The 15,475-nt window shown below is 59.7% G+C and overlaps 4 protein-coding genes across 4 annotated transcripts; 3 read left to right on the forward strand and 1 right to left on the reverse strand.

The window, feature by feature from the left end:
• Positions 1-4,288: 4,288 nt before the first annotated feature.
• PLICBS_003648 (platinum sensitivity protein) lies at positions 4,289-7,170 on the forward strand (the record flags this gene model as incomplete). Its single annotated transcript, XM_018323410.2, has 6 exons — positions 4,289-4,405; positions 4,483-4,598; positions 4,679-4,735; positions 4,794-4,843; positions 4,902-6,215; positions 6,269-7,170. The coding sequence occupies 6 exons, from the start codon at positions 4,289-4,291 to the stop codon at positions 7,168-7,170; spliced, it is 2,556 nt and encodes an 851-aa protein (XP_018178640.2).
• Positions 7,171-8,100: 930 nt separating this feature from the next.
• On the reverse strand, positions 8,101-10,572 carry PLICBS_003649 (AAA+-type ATPase; the record flags this gene model as incomplete). The annotated part of the gene is made up of 2 exons (XM_018323411.2): positions 8,101-10,022; positions 10,077-10,572. The coding sequence occupies 2 exons, from the start codon at positions 10,570-10,572 to the stop codon at positions 8,101-8,103; spliced, it is 2,418 nt and encodes an 805-aa protein (XP_018178641.2).
• A 1,301-nt stretch (positions 10,573-11,873) lies between these two features.
• On the forward strand, positions 11,874-13,548 carry PLICBS_003650 (uncharacterized protein; the record flags this gene model as incomplete). The annotated part of the gene is made up of 2 exons (XM_018323412.2): positions 11,874-12,400; positions 12,480-13,548. 2 exons carry the CDS (start codon positions 11,874-11,876, stop codon positions 13,546-13,548), a joined length of 1,596 nt encoding a protein of 531 aa, XP_018178642.2.
• Positions 13,549-14,636: 1,088 nt separating this feature from the next.
• On the forward strand, positions 14,637-15,288 carry PLICBS_003651 (uncharacterized protein; the record flags this gene model as incomplete). Its single annotated transcript, XM_018323413.2, has 2 exons — positions 14,637-14,925; positions 14,996-15,288. 2 exons carry the CDS (start codon positions 14,637-14,639, stop codon positions 15,286-15,288), a joined length of 582 nt encoding a protein of 193 aa, XP_018178643.2.
• Between the last annotated feature and the right edge of the window lie 187 nt (positions 15,289-15,475).

Below are 15,475 nucleotides of genomic sequence, written 5' to 3' on the forward strand. Positions count from 1 at the left end.
TCGCCATGACGAAGCGGGCTGAAGGCGGGCTTGCTTATCACATGCCTATCTGGCTGGCTGGCTGCCAGTTCGGATCGTCACAGCCGCGTCGACGCCGCATGAGGCCAACGAAAAGGCATCTCGTGAATCGTCGCTCCGGCCAGCAAAGATGGACGCAGTTCGGCGTCGCCAAGGGTCCCCCCTCTCGAAAGCGACAGCGCCCGCGGGAGTACCAGATTTTCTTGGGCCTCTTGTTGTCGCTTGCCAGTCACTAGCGGGCTGCATGCAAGTCGAAACTGCTGGGGCCCTCGTATTGTCGTTTTGACTTCGCCGGACTCTCAACTGCTCGAGGTTCCTGCCACTGGACGGGCACCAAAAAGGTACCCGAGCGCGCCATGGCACCCGCTAAGCCGCTTGCTTTTGCGCCCACACGCACTGGACGAGGGAGCCTCCAAGCCCCCCGGCCCATGCCTGCCGTGAAGGCGCTCTCAACGTCCCTGTGCCTGGGGGTCAGCGCCGGATGCTGCAGCTGCGGCGGCGGCGGGCACTGATAGCGCGAGAGGGGTTCGGTGTTTTGGGATGGACTCAGTCCGAGGGGATGCGCCCGTCGTTCTCAGGGCATGGGTGGACATGGCATCAACAACGACGGGACCTGATGCACGGCCCTGCACCGTGTTGTGCTCGTCGTTGCTGTAGGAGTTTGCGACGTGGCTTGGTGGCTGGCTTGCCTGCCTTCATGCCATGTTCGCGTATCGGATCCCAGCGGCCGCCTGTCGTCCAGCCGCACGCTAGGCGCTGACCTGCGTCGTCCATTGTCCCATGTCGCATAATTTTTTTGTGTCGCCCGTCCGTTGTGCGCCGCCCCATCCATATCCGCTGGGGGTTGCCATCCAGCCATGCCTGCCTGCGTGCGTGCAGCAATGGCGCTCTGCATCGCCGGCTGAGATTCCAGATCGCAGCGCGCGACTCCACTCTGGCCCGTCTCACCGTTTGCCTCAGAGGCCGCGACACGACAAGGTCCCACGCTGCTGCTGCTGCTGCTGCCGCCGCGTCCGCAGGCGGCTTCGGCATGCTACCCAAGACCACGCGCCGGGCATCATGACCCCGGGCGCTTGTACACGTACCACTGTCGATAGTTGCTGCATGGTGTCATCAGCCTCGAGACACCACTCCGCTCTGCGCAACTCGTCTCCCTGCACTTCGTGCGTGGTCCGGCGTAGGAAAATGCGACGCTGGCCCGGGGGCGACCCGCAGGCATCGCATCGTCCAGGTCTGCTTGCAGCGGCATCACCATCCCGAGGCCGAGGACGCGGAGAGTGAACGGCCAGCCCCCAGGGCACGGACTGCCGCAACGAGATTGTGCTGCACGGTGGGCGAAGCAAAGCAAACGGGACTTCGTTTTGCCTCCGTTGAGATCGGCGGTTGCCAAACGGAGAACAAACAGGGGCTGCTGCGGCTGCGGCTGCGGCAGACGGAAAAGACCGGCCGTGGCCGCCGATACGCGCCCGGCCGGATCGCTCAACGCAACACCTTGACAGCTCAGCACTGCCTGATGCATCCCTGTCTCTTTCCTTTCCTTATCCTCTCACCAGTGCTTCACCGTGATCCCCCCAGGATCACCACGGCTGCTCCTTAGCCCAGGTGGACAGTTCAACAAAACACCAACGCGGTAAGCGTCCGCCGCGGATCGCACGCTCAGGGCAACCCCGAACGCTCCACAGCGGCTCGTGGCCCGCCCGGGACCGCCGCTAGCTACCTGCCAGGTCGACCTATTTTCCACAACCCCAATCCGTTCGTTGGACGCAAAAATGGATGCTAATCTGGGCCTAGCCGGGGCCCCGGTAGGCGCTTTCACTGCGGCTCCGGCGCACCTTGTCGGGTGGGCCTGGTCTTGGGACGGGCGCGCCAAACTCCAAGAGTCCAAAGCGAGAGGCCTGGACCTCAATCCGGGACGAGAGTCGATCACGACGGCCATGGTGCGAGTGGGAAGCCGGTGGCCACTCAGGTCGTGCCGTCTGCAGTGTGATCAATAAATCGCGGGGCCGGCGCTGGCGATGCTTGGCCGGGCTGCGAACGCTACTCTCACGTCGCACAAGCGGTAGGCCTCCCGGTGAGTGGCAATCGCTGTCACCGGGCTCGTCATCGACTCTCCCGGAGGGCAGGGACAGGGAGGTACCGGCAGGTGATGGCCTGCACGATACGCAGACTGCCCGACTGTCCTGTCAACCACCCACATGGTCGTCCCCGCGAGTAAGGGTGGTGCTGTGTCGTACTGTGCTGTCCTCGACACTATTTGCAGTAGTGCTCACGGCCAGTTCCGCAACATTCAGGTGGAGCGAGATAACGCCGCGGCTGTGTGACTCCCGGCAGCTGTTATCATGATCGGGTTGCACGTCGCCGTTGGGGTCGCGTTGCGGACAATCTGCGCCTCGCTGTCTCGCGGCAGCTGGCGAACGAGAGCCGTCGAGCCACGAAGAGAAGACGGCTCGTGGTCATACCGTGGAACTTGGCACAGCGCGTGCATCGGCTGGACTGTCTGGACCTGTGGTCGAGGTCAAGCAGTCCGCGGTCGAGATTTACGTTTCTCCGCCCGCTCAACCAGATCACGGTATTCGAGGGGCTGCTACAACGGGAGGGACACAACGCCGGGTTGTCCCTTTGAGCGAGGCACGCATCGCACACATAGTCGGTCCGGTGTCCATGGCCCCTATCTGATGTGAAATGTGACGTGATCAGATTCCCAGACGTGAAAGGATACGCCTTGGTAGTGCCAAGGATGGCACAAGTAGTGAGGGCGCAGGACGAGGTAGGTAGCATATGGCTTGCACCAAGTGCGAGTGATCACAGCTTCGGGCCGCATGACCGCCTCTCTTTAGTTGCAGCTACTTACTGTACAACATCAAAGTACGAAACAGCGCAAGGCGAGCCACGGGAGCAGTCGCGCAAGCCAAGATGCTTGGCGGTATGCAAAGTTGACAGGCGGACGGACGCATTGGACAGGCACGGACAGACGAGCAGTGCTTGATGACTGGCTCGCCGCCGTCGTCCACTTTCAAGACGTGGAGTCGGCCTTGAATCGAGAATAGACAATGCCCAGTGATCCATCAGCCATGTGGCGATCAGCGAGCATAATGGTTCCTGGAACGGAAGCTAACCCAACCATCAACGGATCGACGTTGCGGCGTCAAGCACTGGCCAAGGCGGGGCGGACTCAGGAGTCAGGGGTTTGGATATCACGTGACTAGTACAGAATACGGGGTGGCGTGCTCGCTGCCGCGCCGCGCCTCGCCTCGCAGCCTGCGTGCCAGAGGCAAAAAAAAAGTCTGCACCAGCCACAGGGCCAACTGGCCAAATTTCACCGACTCCCGTGCGGCGCATCGCAGTTGGGCGCCGGTGCAGCCTCATCAGCCCCAACCCCAGCCGCGACCGCCCAATCAGTGGCCGCCGCCGCTCACTTGCCACGGCCGACCGCCCCAGCGGCGCTGGCAGTCAGTGGATGAGCGAGGCGCTCCCCCAGGCGCTGCAGGCCCGCGACCCCAGCATCCCAGGCAGGCCAGGCCCAAGGGGCACCTAACTGGCCCCCCCCAGGCCCAGGGCGCAGCCTAAACCCAACTCCTCCAACACTTGGCGCCGCCGGTCACGCGCTTTGCTCGCCCACTTCACCTGTCATCATCCCTCAGTCATTCCGACCCGCGACACCAACCTCACCTCGTCGGCGCCCCTCCAGCCCCATCCAACGAAGCGCCTCGCTCTGCACCCGCGTGCCAGCCGCCGCCGGTCGCTCGCTTGCATCCCCGCGCCCACCGCCGCCGCCGCCCGAGTCGCGCTCCGCGCTGCGCTGTGCCACCCGCGCTGCGAATTGCGACCCTGCCGTGGCCTGGCGCTGATCCGATCCCGCCGACCCATCTCCGCCCGAGCCTGAATTGTCTTGGGGGCCGGCCCATTTTGCATGGCGCGCTGAGCTGTCGATACGTCACCTTTGCCAGTCGCGGACGCCCCTCGCCGTCGTCGCCATCGCCGTCGCCGTCTCTGCGCAAGGATCTCATTGCACGCCTGCACGCACGCACGCGCATCCCGCCGCCCGCCCGCCTGTTCGACGGGTCATCGGTCCCGCCTCTCCTCTCCGCGTCCACGTCTTCGCGCTCAGTCTGCGACTGCAGACTCGGAGGCAAAGGTGGCGGCGCTTACCATCCTCAGCCACAACGAGACATCGGCATCCGAGCTTTCCCTCCAGCAGCATCTCGAACTCGCCCCCGACCTGGTCGCCTATAGTCAGCTCGCCACGGAGGGGGACTCCGAGCCGTTGATGATGGCACAGCCGGTGCCTCATCAGGCGACGGATAAGCGGCGCGTCAAGGTCTACGAGCTGCGCAACAATGACTGGTTCGATCGCGGCACCGGCTTTTGCACCGCGACCTTTGTGAACGTACGTATCTCCACCGCTGCGCAATCCCCGCCCTCGTCTGTGCTGGCGTGAGCTGATCGTGTGCCCTGCCAACATAGACCGACGATGGCCGCAAGGACCCGCGCGTCATTGTCGAATCCGAAGATCAACCCGAACGCATCCTGTTAGAGACCAAAATTCTCAAGGAAGATGGATTCCAGAAGCAGCAAGGCAAGTCACTAGGCTGGACCCTTGTCGTCCGAATATCCTACTGACCTGTCGCGCAGAAACCCTCATCGTCTGGCAAGAGCCCAGTAGCGGCGTTGACATGGCCCTCAGCTTCCAGGAGGCCGAGGGCTGCGCGTTGATATGGTTAGTCGCAACCAATGGGGTAGGCTTGGTGATGATTGAGTGCTGACTTTTCGCGTAGGCGATTCGTGAGCAACATCCAAACCGCGCTGCAGAACAATGCCATAGTCGGTACGTAGCACCGGGCCCCCGCGCTACTCGCGTCGATGCTGACATGACCGATCTTCAGATGACCTTTCCGATGATCTCGCCATGGACGCCGGAGCAACCATCAGCCTCCCAGCCGCCGAACTCGGAAACTTGGGCGAAATTGAGACGGCAATGCGCATGATGGCCACCTCGCCCACAGGCCGTGACAGCCTCGCCAAGGCCATCATGGCGGAAGACTACATTGGCAAGCTCATCCCGCTCGTCGAGATGGCGGAAGACCTCGAAAGCCTACCCGACCTGCACCGACTCTGCAACATCATGAAGACCATTCTTCTTCTCAACGATACAACCATTATAGAGCATGCCGTGTCGGACGACTGTGTTCTCGGCGTTGTCGGTGCCCTCGAGTACGACCCGGACTTCCCCAGCCACAAGGCTAACCACCGCCACTGGCTCGATAACCGGGGCCGTTTCAAGGAGGTTGTGCCCATCGAGGATGACCAGACGCGCCAGAAGATCCACCAGACATATCGACTTCAGTACCTGAAGGACGTGGTGTTGGCCCGCATCCTCGACGATCCCACATTTTCGGTCCTAAACTCGTTGATCTTCTTCAACCAGGTCGACATTGTTCAGCACCTCCAGTCCAACTCTGCGTTCTTGGCCGAGTTGTTTGGCATCTTCAATGCTCGTCGTCGCGACGCGAAGAAGCGGAAGGAGGCCGTGCTGTTCATCCAGCAGTGCTGCGCCATAGCTAAGAACATCCAACCGCCTTCCCGACAGACGCTGTACAACAACTTTATCGCACACGGCCTGCTCCAGGTCATCCATTTCGGCCTGAGACATAGCGACGTCGCGGTCCGCGTGGGTGCCACGGACATCATGATTTCGATCATCGACCACGATCCGCACATGATTCGACAGACGATTTACCGACAATCGAATGAGAATCAGCCGTCCCTGACGGACTCCCTCATCGACCTCTTGCTCGTGGAGGTCGATCTCGGAGTCAAGTCGCAAATCTCCGAGGCCCTCAAAGTGCTCCTTGACCAAGGCATGCCGCCGCAAGGCCCGGAGCACTTTGCCAAGGTTAACGGTGAATTTGTAGGACGGCCGCGGCCGCAGTCGACGCTGGACCCGCAGCAGGAGGTCTTCTTGACCAGATTCTACGAACGCTCCGCGGTGAAGCTGTTCAAGCCACTGCTTGACCTCCAGGACCGGAGTGATATGAACTTCTCAGTGCAGCAGGCCTCCATGTTCACCTATCTCGTGGAAATACTGTGCTTCTTTGTTCGGCAACATCATCGATTTAGCAAGCACTTTGTTCTGAACAACAATCTGGCAGAACGGATTTGCCAGCTGCTGCAGAGCCCCGAGAAGTACTTGCGGCTTGGTGAGTATTGCACGCGGACGACGTCCCGATGCCCATCGCTAACGTAAAGACAGTGTCAATTAGGTTTATCCGATATCTTGTCGGACTCCAAGACGAGTTCTACACAAAGCATCTTACGGAGAAAAGAGTGTTTGGCCCCATTTTGGATGTGCTCATTGATACCCTGCCGAGAGACAACTTGGTCAGCTCCGCGTCCCTGGAGCTGTTCGAGCACATCAAAAAGGAGAATCTCAAGGAGCTTGTGAAACACCTGGTCCTCAACTACCGCGAGCGCCTTGTCAGCCTCAGCTACCTGGCCACGTTTCGCGACCTGGTGCTGCGCTACGACCAAACGCAGGGCTTCACGGCCAACATGGACTACTACCTAGAGAGCGAGGAGGATCTCACCAGGAAACCTCCTCCGAACGCAAGGCTCATGGAGCACATTGCCGTCGACCCGGCCGAGGAGGAGTACTGGAACACGTCGGACCCTGAAGACGAGGAGGAAGAGCACCACGAAGAGGAGTCGGTGAAAACTCTGCCGTCCAACGGCCCCGAGACTCCGTCGAAGCCGTTGGTCGATTACCCGTCCGACGAAGACAGCGACGAAACCGGCAATGCCGAAGGTGAAGAGAAGACGACCGAAGCCGCCGACTCGACAGCGACCGCCGCTCCCGCCGAACCCGCCTCAGCGACCCAGGAGCCCGTAGCTCCTACCGTTGTAGCTCCGCCGGAGCGACTGTCCGAGAAGCGCCGCCGCGAGGAAGACGAGGATGATGAGCTGGGCAAGCTAATGCAGAATAAGCGACGCAGCAGCGGCTCCTCCGAGTCCAACCCGGGCGCCTCGCCGAGGGCCAGCTCTCGGCGCAACAGCTTCAGCCCCAACAGCGGCAACGGCGGCTCCAAGAAGATTTCCATCAGCCTCTCCACGGCGGTCAAGACGGGCGGCGATTCGCGGACGGGCGACGACTCTTAGGGGTTCGGCGGACATGTAGTTTTTCTGGCGACGGCGTACGGGCATCATCAATCAACGGACTCGGATTTTCTCGGGCTTTTGGGTTTTTGAGAGATTTGATAGGAGCGGCACGGCACGGCACGGCACGGCACGGCAACGTCGATGCATGCATATATCCGGGAACGACGGGGACTCGGTTGGGTTCGTTCGAGTAGGGAGAAGAGCAGCAGCAGCAGCAGCAGCAGCAGCAGCAGCAGCAGCAGCAGCAGCAGCAGCAGCAGCAGCAGCAGCAGCAAGGAAAGCGGGCTGGGGTTTCTTCTCTTTTTCCGGGGGGACGGCGTTTCGTGTGTGAGATCACCCTGGGGTGTTGGTTCTTCTTTCATTTTTGGCCGTGGCATTCCTTGGGGAATACCGGGGTGGGACGCGGGGGAGGTGGTGCGAATTGGTGGTAGAGGCTGCGCGGCCAGCGCGGTGCGGCGCGGTCGTGGGGATAGAGACGGGGGGACGACACCGAGTGCGGGCGCGTCGCCGCCACGAAAGGGTAGACTGCAAGGACAGCCGGGACATGAGATTGATGGGGGGACTTAGGGACGGAGTGGGCAGGCGGGCCTCGTCCGATGGGAAGGTTGGGTTACGAGTTTCGGGAGTCAGGGTTGCTGCCTGCCCTGCCCTGCCCTGCGGTGGTGTATCATATGCATGTAATGAGTCCACGCGTGGACGAGCGGACATACCGGGCACGAACTTCGTGCCTCGCTGGGGACTGCGTCCCTGGTGGCGGTACCACTTCACGAACGGGGAAGAATGGACTGGCCTTGCAGCGATGACACTTGGTTCTGGTCTCTTGCTCTCGTGATGTGACATAATCTGTATTGGACGACTTCTTCACGCCACCCGACATATCATTCATGATATCCTGCTTCTGCAAAGTACAGAGCCCGTCTATTCGTAAAGTTATATCAACCTCTTGAACTGCCTCCTCCAATCCTCGTATCCGTCCACCATCTCGGCGGTAATGTTCCTCGGTGTCCTGTCAATGGCAGCCACGAGGTCGGCCATGCCAATCTCCAGCTTGGCAGGAGTCGCGTCCCCATCTGGCTGCTGCTGCTCCTGATCCTCCTCATCGTCGAAGCGGTCTAGGACCGCGAGGCCGGCCTCGTTACAGATGGCTTTGATCTCGGCGCCCGAGTAGCCGTCGGCAAGGCGCGCGAGTTCGGGCACATCGACGTCACGGGCAAGGGCCAGGCCGCGTAGGTGGACGGCGAAGACGGCCTCCCGGGCGGCGCGGTCTGGGGCGCCGACGTAGAGGACCTGGTCGAAGCGGCCTGGGCGGAGAAGCGCCGGGTCGATGGCCTCGGGGCGGTTGGTGGCGGCGAGCACGAGGACGCCCGTGAGCGACTCGAAACCGTCCATCTCGGTGAGCAGTGTGGTGAGCATGTTGACGGCGCCGGTGCTGCGTGAGGCCGACGCTGAGCCTCCGCCAGCGCCGCCGGCGCGCTGCCCACCGATGGAGTCGATCTCGTCGAAGAAGATGATGGACGGGCTGGCGGCGCGGGCGCGCTCGAAGAGGGTGCGGACTGCGCGCTCCGACTCGCCTACGTACATGTTGAGCAGCTCGGCGCCTTTGACGGCGAAGAAGTTGAAGCCCGACTCGGTGGCCATGGCTTGCGCCGAGAGCGTCTTGGAGCAGCCGGGTGGTCCGTAGAGGAGCAGACCCTTGGGCGGGTGACGCAGGACGCGCGCCGACGCTGGGTTCGAGTTCTTTGTGTTCTTGATCATGCGTCTCAGCACGCGCTTGAGGGATTCCTGCCCGCCGACGTCCTTCCAGTGGATAGTCGGTGGCTTGAGGTTGATGTCGTGCATGGCCGTGGGACGGGTGACGCGCAGAGCCGCCTCCATGTCGTCTGGTGTAAGGTAGTTCTGGTGCTGCTTCTGCTTCCGGTCGGCCCCATCTGCGCCAGTAGCGACGCGGTCATCCGACTCATCATGGTGATTTGACTGGGCATGCTCCTCGTCGAGCCGGGTGCCGAGGATTTCCTTAGCGTTGAGGACGAGATTGGCAAGATCATCGCCGTTGTAGGCGTGCGTCTTCTGCGAGATGCTGAGCAGGCATCGCTCCTTGTCCTCCGGGCGCAGCGGCGGGTCAAGGAAGTTGAGGATCTCGAGGCGCTCGGAGGCGCGGGGGATGGGGAGCGCAATGTTCTTGCGAAATCGGGAGCGCTTCTGTAGCGGCTCGGGAACGTCGTTCATCCAGTCTTGGCAGGTAGCAATAACGACAACCTGCGGAAGCGCGCCGCTGGAGTGCGCATGAACCGACAGGGCATCAAGCTCCTCGCCGAGGGTGTCGATGACGGACTCGCGGTTCGTCCTGTCCTTAGCGGTGATCTTGTCAAGCCCGTCGATGAAGATGACGCTGGGTTGTGAGGCATACGCCTGCTTGAACGTCTCGCGCAGGGTCGAGAGCTTGTCCGAGGGCTTGATCCAGTAGGCGCGGCCCCAGTTGGTCTCCTCGACGCGCCGCAGAATGAAGGTCTTGCCGGTCCCGCGGCCACCGTGGATGACTATGCCGCACGACTCGCGCTCGTCCCTGACCCAAAATGGCCGAGTGAAACCCCGTAAGAACTTGTTGAGTGTGCTGACCTGGGACGTCAGGCCGGGCACGCCCGTGACGATCAGGTCGCCTCCCGGCGCGGCCGGTGTAATGTCCGTGACGAGAGACTCACCAGGCTGGACGATGCGCACAGCACTGGAGGCGAGCCTGAACCTAGCGAGGTTGGTGGTCTGAGAGTTGACGGACACGACCTTGAAATTGCGACGGAACTTGTTTACGTTGACGCCCTCAAAGACCATGCCAGGGAAGACTTGCTCAGCGCGACCTGTGGCGGCGTTAAATGAAGATCACGCCATTAGGCAGTTTGAGGGCCACTCACTCATGGACACTCCGAGGGAGAATTCCCAAGACAACTTCCAGCTGGGAGACTGTCTTGCCTCGGCCGATAGCTTATCCTCATCTGTGGATGCATCCTCGACAATTACCTCCTCGGCGTCCGCCGCGGCGGGGTTCTCGGCCAGCACGATCCTCACCTGGTCACCAACCTTGAAACCCGAAGCGTCGAGGAAAGCGCGCGTCATCTGTACGACGTTGGCGCTCATGCCCTGGGGATGCGCACAGAGGAGGGCCTCGCGCTTCGGCGGCAGCGGCGGCGCGCTGCCCTCATCGGCGCCCGCGCCCGCGCCAGCGGCAGAGCTCGGAGGCGCGGCTAGTTTCTCGACGAGGCACACGCGGCTGTCGAGGCTGCTAGAGGTGAGGGCGAGGAAGGCATCCTTGGTGACGTAGACGCGGGCGGCGCCTTGGAGGCTGGCCTTTTCGAGGCCCGTGTTGTTGGCGAGCGGCCGGACCTTGGCGTCGATGTATTTGGGGGTCATGGCCGGCTAGGGGGGCTACATTGGCCTCTGCGACGGCTTGTGTTTGTGTGTGTGGCCCCCGTTGCTGACCCTCGCGTGGCACAGCGATGTGTTGTAGAGCGAATGTTTGAAGTCGAGGTGGGATGGAAATTTTATGGAAACGCGCGACGAGTAAGTCACAGAGGCAGGCACAGCAGAGGTGGGCTTTCCTTGAGCCCCAGTATCGCAACATACGCCTAGTGAACATCGACAAAATACAGCAGCACGAAAGACTGCGTCTTGGAATTTTGCGATTTCCTACGGTAACTGGCATCCGACCATGATTGTACAATCGTATTCTTTGCGATCCAACTTTTTTGCTCATTCCTGAGATGACGTCCAAAAGTGGAAAAATGACTGGCCAGGGTCCACCACCGCGATTTGCGGGCTTGAGCCTTGATGGTCTATGGTGGGGTCGCGCTCTGTCACTGAACAATGTACCGTTTGCAGCGGGGATTGAGGCAAGTTATACTGACCTATAACTACGAGTTGACGCCGCAAAGCGCGAGAGCAACGAGCTAAGCCCTGCTGTGGCCTTGAATAATACGCCCTTTCGAGCGCTTGCGACAAGCGGCAACGCCAGGCCAAATTATTGAAGTGGGCAGGCCAAGACGTATATATCATTGCGTAACTGTAAGCACTGCATGTGAGCTGCATGCCTGCGAACATCTACGCCACCAATGACATGAGGTTCGTTCCCCATGGCCTCGAGCACTTGATAGTCAAAAGCAGGCATCGTACGAAATGACAGAGCAATGACGTGAGAGAAAAGAGTGCTGGTCATGCGACTGCTCAACGGCCACAAACCTTGCCAAAAGCAAGTGTAACCCAAGCTGTCACACAGCCAGCCGACCTCAATTGCAAAGACGAAAAGCTTCCTGCGTGGATATGCCGTGTACCGTTCCCCGATGTTACACGGCGTGGCTAGTACGGACCGCCATGCAGGGTATCTGCGAAGATACCCAACCGGTGAGGCTTCTTGCTCCCGCTGCATGGCGGAAATGCAACTACGGAAGGTTCTATTGGGCAAATATACCGTCCGATCTCAATCAGCTGCACCTTGTTAGTTTTCTCAGCGGTCGAAACTCTGCCGATGTCTGGCTTGATAATCGCCTGGGGACGGTCCGGGACCGAGGCACCGCGAAACCCCGATGCAGATTTCCTCCGTTGTCGCAAGCAGGCAAATGCTGACATACAAAAGAACGGCGTGCCCATGACCATGGCTAGTCAAGGTGACTCGAACGCAAGAGGTGCCTAATCGACCGCCCAGTCGTCTCACGATCATGGAACCGACATGGACGCTCGACTCAAAAACTGGTCTTGTACTGTTGACGCTCAGTCTCGCCGTCCTCTACCATGTCTACTTCCAGCGCAATCGTCGCCTACCCCCGGGCCCGTGGCCGTTCCCTCTTGTCGGCAATATCGGTGACCTGCCGCCACCGGGTGAGGCAGAATACCTCCATTGGCTCAAGCACAAGGACATGTACGGCCCGTTGAGCTCAGTCACCGTCCTCGGTCAGCCGCTGGTCATACTTCACGACAGAAAGGCGGCAGAGGTTCTGCTTGAGAAGACTTCCTTGAAAACGTCAGGAAGACCGCACCAGCCATTTGCCAAGGAGTGTGGGTTCGGCGAGATGCTGCCCGGCAGACAATACAATGCCGAGTCCAAACGCCACCGAAAGTTCATGCATCAGCAGCTCGGCACCAAGAAGGCGACGCAGGCCTTTAGCGACATACAAGACGTCGAGTCCAAGCGGTTACTATTACAAATCCTAGCCAAGCCGGAAAACCTTCGCGACCATTATAAGAAGTATGGGTCTTGTCGCCAGCTCTTATCGTTAAAGAGCCTCTCTGGAGTACTGTTGCAGCACGCTAACGATTTTACGCAGAGAGACAGGTGCCATCATCTTGAAAATCACCTACGGTTATGCTGTAGAGTCGCATTCGGCCGATCCCCTTGTCAAGCTAGTGGAGGAAATGATGGACAACTTCTCCAGCGCATTTGTTCCCCTCGCGTGGATGGTCGACATCGTCCCGCAGCTGCGATATCTCCCCGAAGGCTTCCCGGGGGCAAGCTTCAAGAAGACGGCGCGGGAGTGGTACGAAGTTACAAGAAAAGTCTACGACGCCCCCTTTTCCTTCGTCCAGGAACTCATGGCCGCCGGCACCAACCGACCCTCGTTCGTCTCATCGCTCATCGAGCGGCTTCGCCATGGTAGTGAAGACGGCGAGCTGTGCAAAGAAGACGAGGAGGCGATTAAGCAGTCAGCAGCAATCTTGTATGGCGGTGGCGCCGATACCACCATCTCGTCTCTAACCAGCTTCACGTTGGCCATGCTCCTGTTCCCGGAAGTGCAGCGCAAGGCCCAGAGGGAGATTGACAATGTCGTCGGCTCGTCTCGGCTGCCCGGCTTTGAAGATCGCGATCAACTGCCGTACATCAATGCGATTGTCAAAGAGACTCTCCGGTGGTTCCCGGTCGTGCCAATCGGTACCGCGCATGCGACCGACGATGAAGTCGTATACGAAAGCTTTCGTATTCCTAAAGGAGCGTACCTTCTTCCTTCGCTCTGGTGGTTCCTCCATGACCCCGATACATACGCAGACCCATCCGTCTTCGACCCAGAGAGATTCCTACCTCCCCGCAACGAGTCTGACCCGTCGAATCATGTCTTTGGCTTTGGGCGCCGCATCTGTCCAGGCCGGTTCCTCAGCCAGGAGACACTCTTCATCACGATTGCTCGCATCCTGGCCACATTCAACATACGAAGGGCGACGGACGGCGAGGGCCGAGAGCTCGAGGTGGAGGTGCGCCCTACCGCCGGGTTGATCAGCGCCCCTGCCCCGTTTCCCTATCTCATTGAGCCGAGAAGCGAAAAACATGAGGTATTGGTTCGGGCGCTTGAGGACGGCCAGATCTGGGAGTCCAGCGATGCTGCCTTGCTGAAACTTCAATAGCCCTCGAGACGTACTTGCTCCACCTCAATGCCCTGGAAACAATGTGAATAGCAACCATTTGCCGTAGCTGGCTAATAAGCTGATGGCTCCCGAATTAGTCACTACGGGTCCTAGTTCTAATCCATGTAATATTGACGTGGGCTTGGTGCACCATGCTCCCGTGGTCCAGGGGAAGTCCCATCTATGCCCTTTGTTGGGACTTGGATGATTGCGTCCCCATGAGGTCAACGGCTGATGCGTCGCTTCCTGAATCCTATCAATCCAAGGGCGGTCACATTGCATCTTGGCCATTCACGTGAATGAAAAGGTTACCCTGGCGGAGATGCCGCGCAGTGCTACTGAGCCGACGAATAACTTGAAGTTCTAGCCGAAGCAGCGGTTGGGATGGTTCGGGCGGTCATCTGAATCATCTGAAGACTACGCCTCTGCACGTCTGGTCTGACCAGGTCTATAGCGGCATGAGTGATCATGCTGCCTGACTGTCTACCTGCCATCAATCACACGGATGGCCATGCGACATGCCATAGCTCCGCTCGACAGGCTTCCACGTCGACGACAAATATCCGGTCCAGCATGCGGTGAAATGTAGCTCGGGCCGAACAGCCGTCTTTCGATTGGGCATGCTAATCGCTAATCGTTCGCCTCGTCTGTGAATATACCAAAGTGATACCGGGGAGGGGGGCCGGCCATGCTCCGGAGTTCAGAATCAGGACTACCGCGTTGCTGTCGTGCAACCACAGTACGCAGCATACCTAGTATACCCCTCGCCCGACTTCATGTGCTTCAGGGCAGGTTAGCACAGCGTTTGGCGACTTTCGGACCATGAATACTCTCATGGGGTCACTGCGGGACGAAACAGATGTGGCAGCGTGTACGTCAGGCATCAGAACTTGCCTCGTCCGATGTTGTGGAAAGCGGGCTGGAGTATAGCGGCGGTATGGCTTCGGCGCAGTATAATAAGTCGAGGGCGGAGACTTTTCCCGGAACCCGACATCAATATCCTCTTCACAATCAGCACCTCGCCATTCCTTTCCAAAACTTGTTCCGGATCCCCAGATCGTCGAGAGAGACCTTGCAGACTTTGCAAAATGGCAACTAGCCCTCGCCAGATCACAGTTGAGAATCATTCGGGGTCAACTCAAAGCTATTTCTTCTTCAACGAAGCGCTCGGTCCCTCAAACTCTGCCGGCAAAACACTCAATGATCTTTGGGTCAAGTCTCCCGACGTCGTTTCCACGAACGACGACCACGCCCATCCCGACGTTCATGTTGGCGACTCCGTCACCAATGGCACGGCCACCAAGTCAGCCCGCAGCGGCGAGACCGTCACCTGGTCAAGCGCGGCCAATATGGAGACGTTCAGAGCCGAAAAGCTTCGTAGGCAAATTCTTGACACGTCCCCCAAGTGTGTTGCCTTCCCTGGGCTAATCTTGAGGCTTCCTCGCAGGCATTCACTCTTACGGACTCGACAAACCAGTCGCCACGCACCCTGTCGACTTGGGTGCTGTGGGGGATCAGCCCGATGTGACAGGCGAAGCGACCCCTAAAGAAAAGTATTTCATCGGGACGGGATACCGCGATGGCACCGATCTGCCTGTTGACACCAGCGCCTTGGAAAATGGTCCGGAGGTCGACTTTGCCCAGGCCGCGAGCGGCCAGACGGTTGCCGTCATCAAGCACTACAGCGATGGAACGTTTTCGCATCCCATATTCCACTACCCTGACGACGCGTTGGCTTGAATAGAACCCCAGCAGAGCCTGCCCAGTATTCCGCCAGGCAGGGCGTCTTTGGGTGCCACGTCCACGGGCCTCTCCCTCGCTGGCTGCGGCACTTCCCTCCATGCCATCGACCCGAAGCACGACTAGTCACTCGTTCATGTTCTACCTAGATAGCAAGAGGGAATCAAGTGGCACCACCTGAAAAGCC

This window comes from Purpureocillium lilacinum (assembly GCF_023168085.1).
Source record: "Purpureocillium lilacinum CBS 284.36 DNA, scaffold_2, whole genome shotgun sequence".
Classification (NCBI taxonomy): domain Eukaryota; kingdom Fungi; phylum Ascomycota; class Sordariomycetes; order Hypocreales; family Ophiocordycipitaceae; genus Purpureocillium; species Purpureocillium lilacinum.